Source organism: Cariama cristata, unplaced genomic scaffold (assembly GCF_000690535.1).
Source record: "Cariama cristata isolate BGI_N322 unplaced genomic scaffold, ASM69053v1 scaffold9889, whole genome shotgun sequence".
Lineage (NCBI taxonomy): Eukaryota > Metazoa > Chordata > Aves > Cariamiformes > Cariamidae > Cariama > Cariama cristata.
This window is the reverse complement of record NW_009635289.1, coordinates 29,341-29,554: the sequence shown is the minus strand read 5'-3', so window position 1 is coordinate 29,554 and position 214 is coordinate 29,341. Positions and strand designations below refer to the sequence as shown.

Here is a 214-nt window from a genome sequence, read left to right as displayed (position 1 = left end):
TGCTGGAAGAGCCCGAGGAGGAGGGAGTGCTCACCGCTGAGTGCGTGCTCCGTCATGCTCAGGCACAGGGACTCCAGCCTGTTGTTGATGTCAGGTTCAGTCACCGGCACCTGGAACTCTGCAGGGAGAAAAGGGAGAGGAAATCTTTGGTCAAGGGATCCGGCAGGGACCCCGGCTGCCTCCCCCGCCCGCTCTGCTCCCGGCGTGGGCGGAG

General features: G+C 64.5%; 1 protein-coding gene across 1 annotated transcript in view; it reads right to left on the bottom strand.

Annotated features, from left to right (window-relative positions):
• Positions 1-34: 34 nt before the first annotated feature.
• SAMD4A (sterile alpha motif domain containing 4A) overlaps positions 35-214 on the bottom strand; it is a gene marked incomplete at both ends in the record, with an annotated part of 18,267 nt that continues 18,087 nt past the window's right edge. Inside the window, one exon of the mRNA XM_009707478.1 lies at positions 35-118. Coding sequence (XP_009705780.1) covers positions 35-118 — 84 coding nt within the window. The remainder of the gene's footprint in view (positions 119-214) is intronic.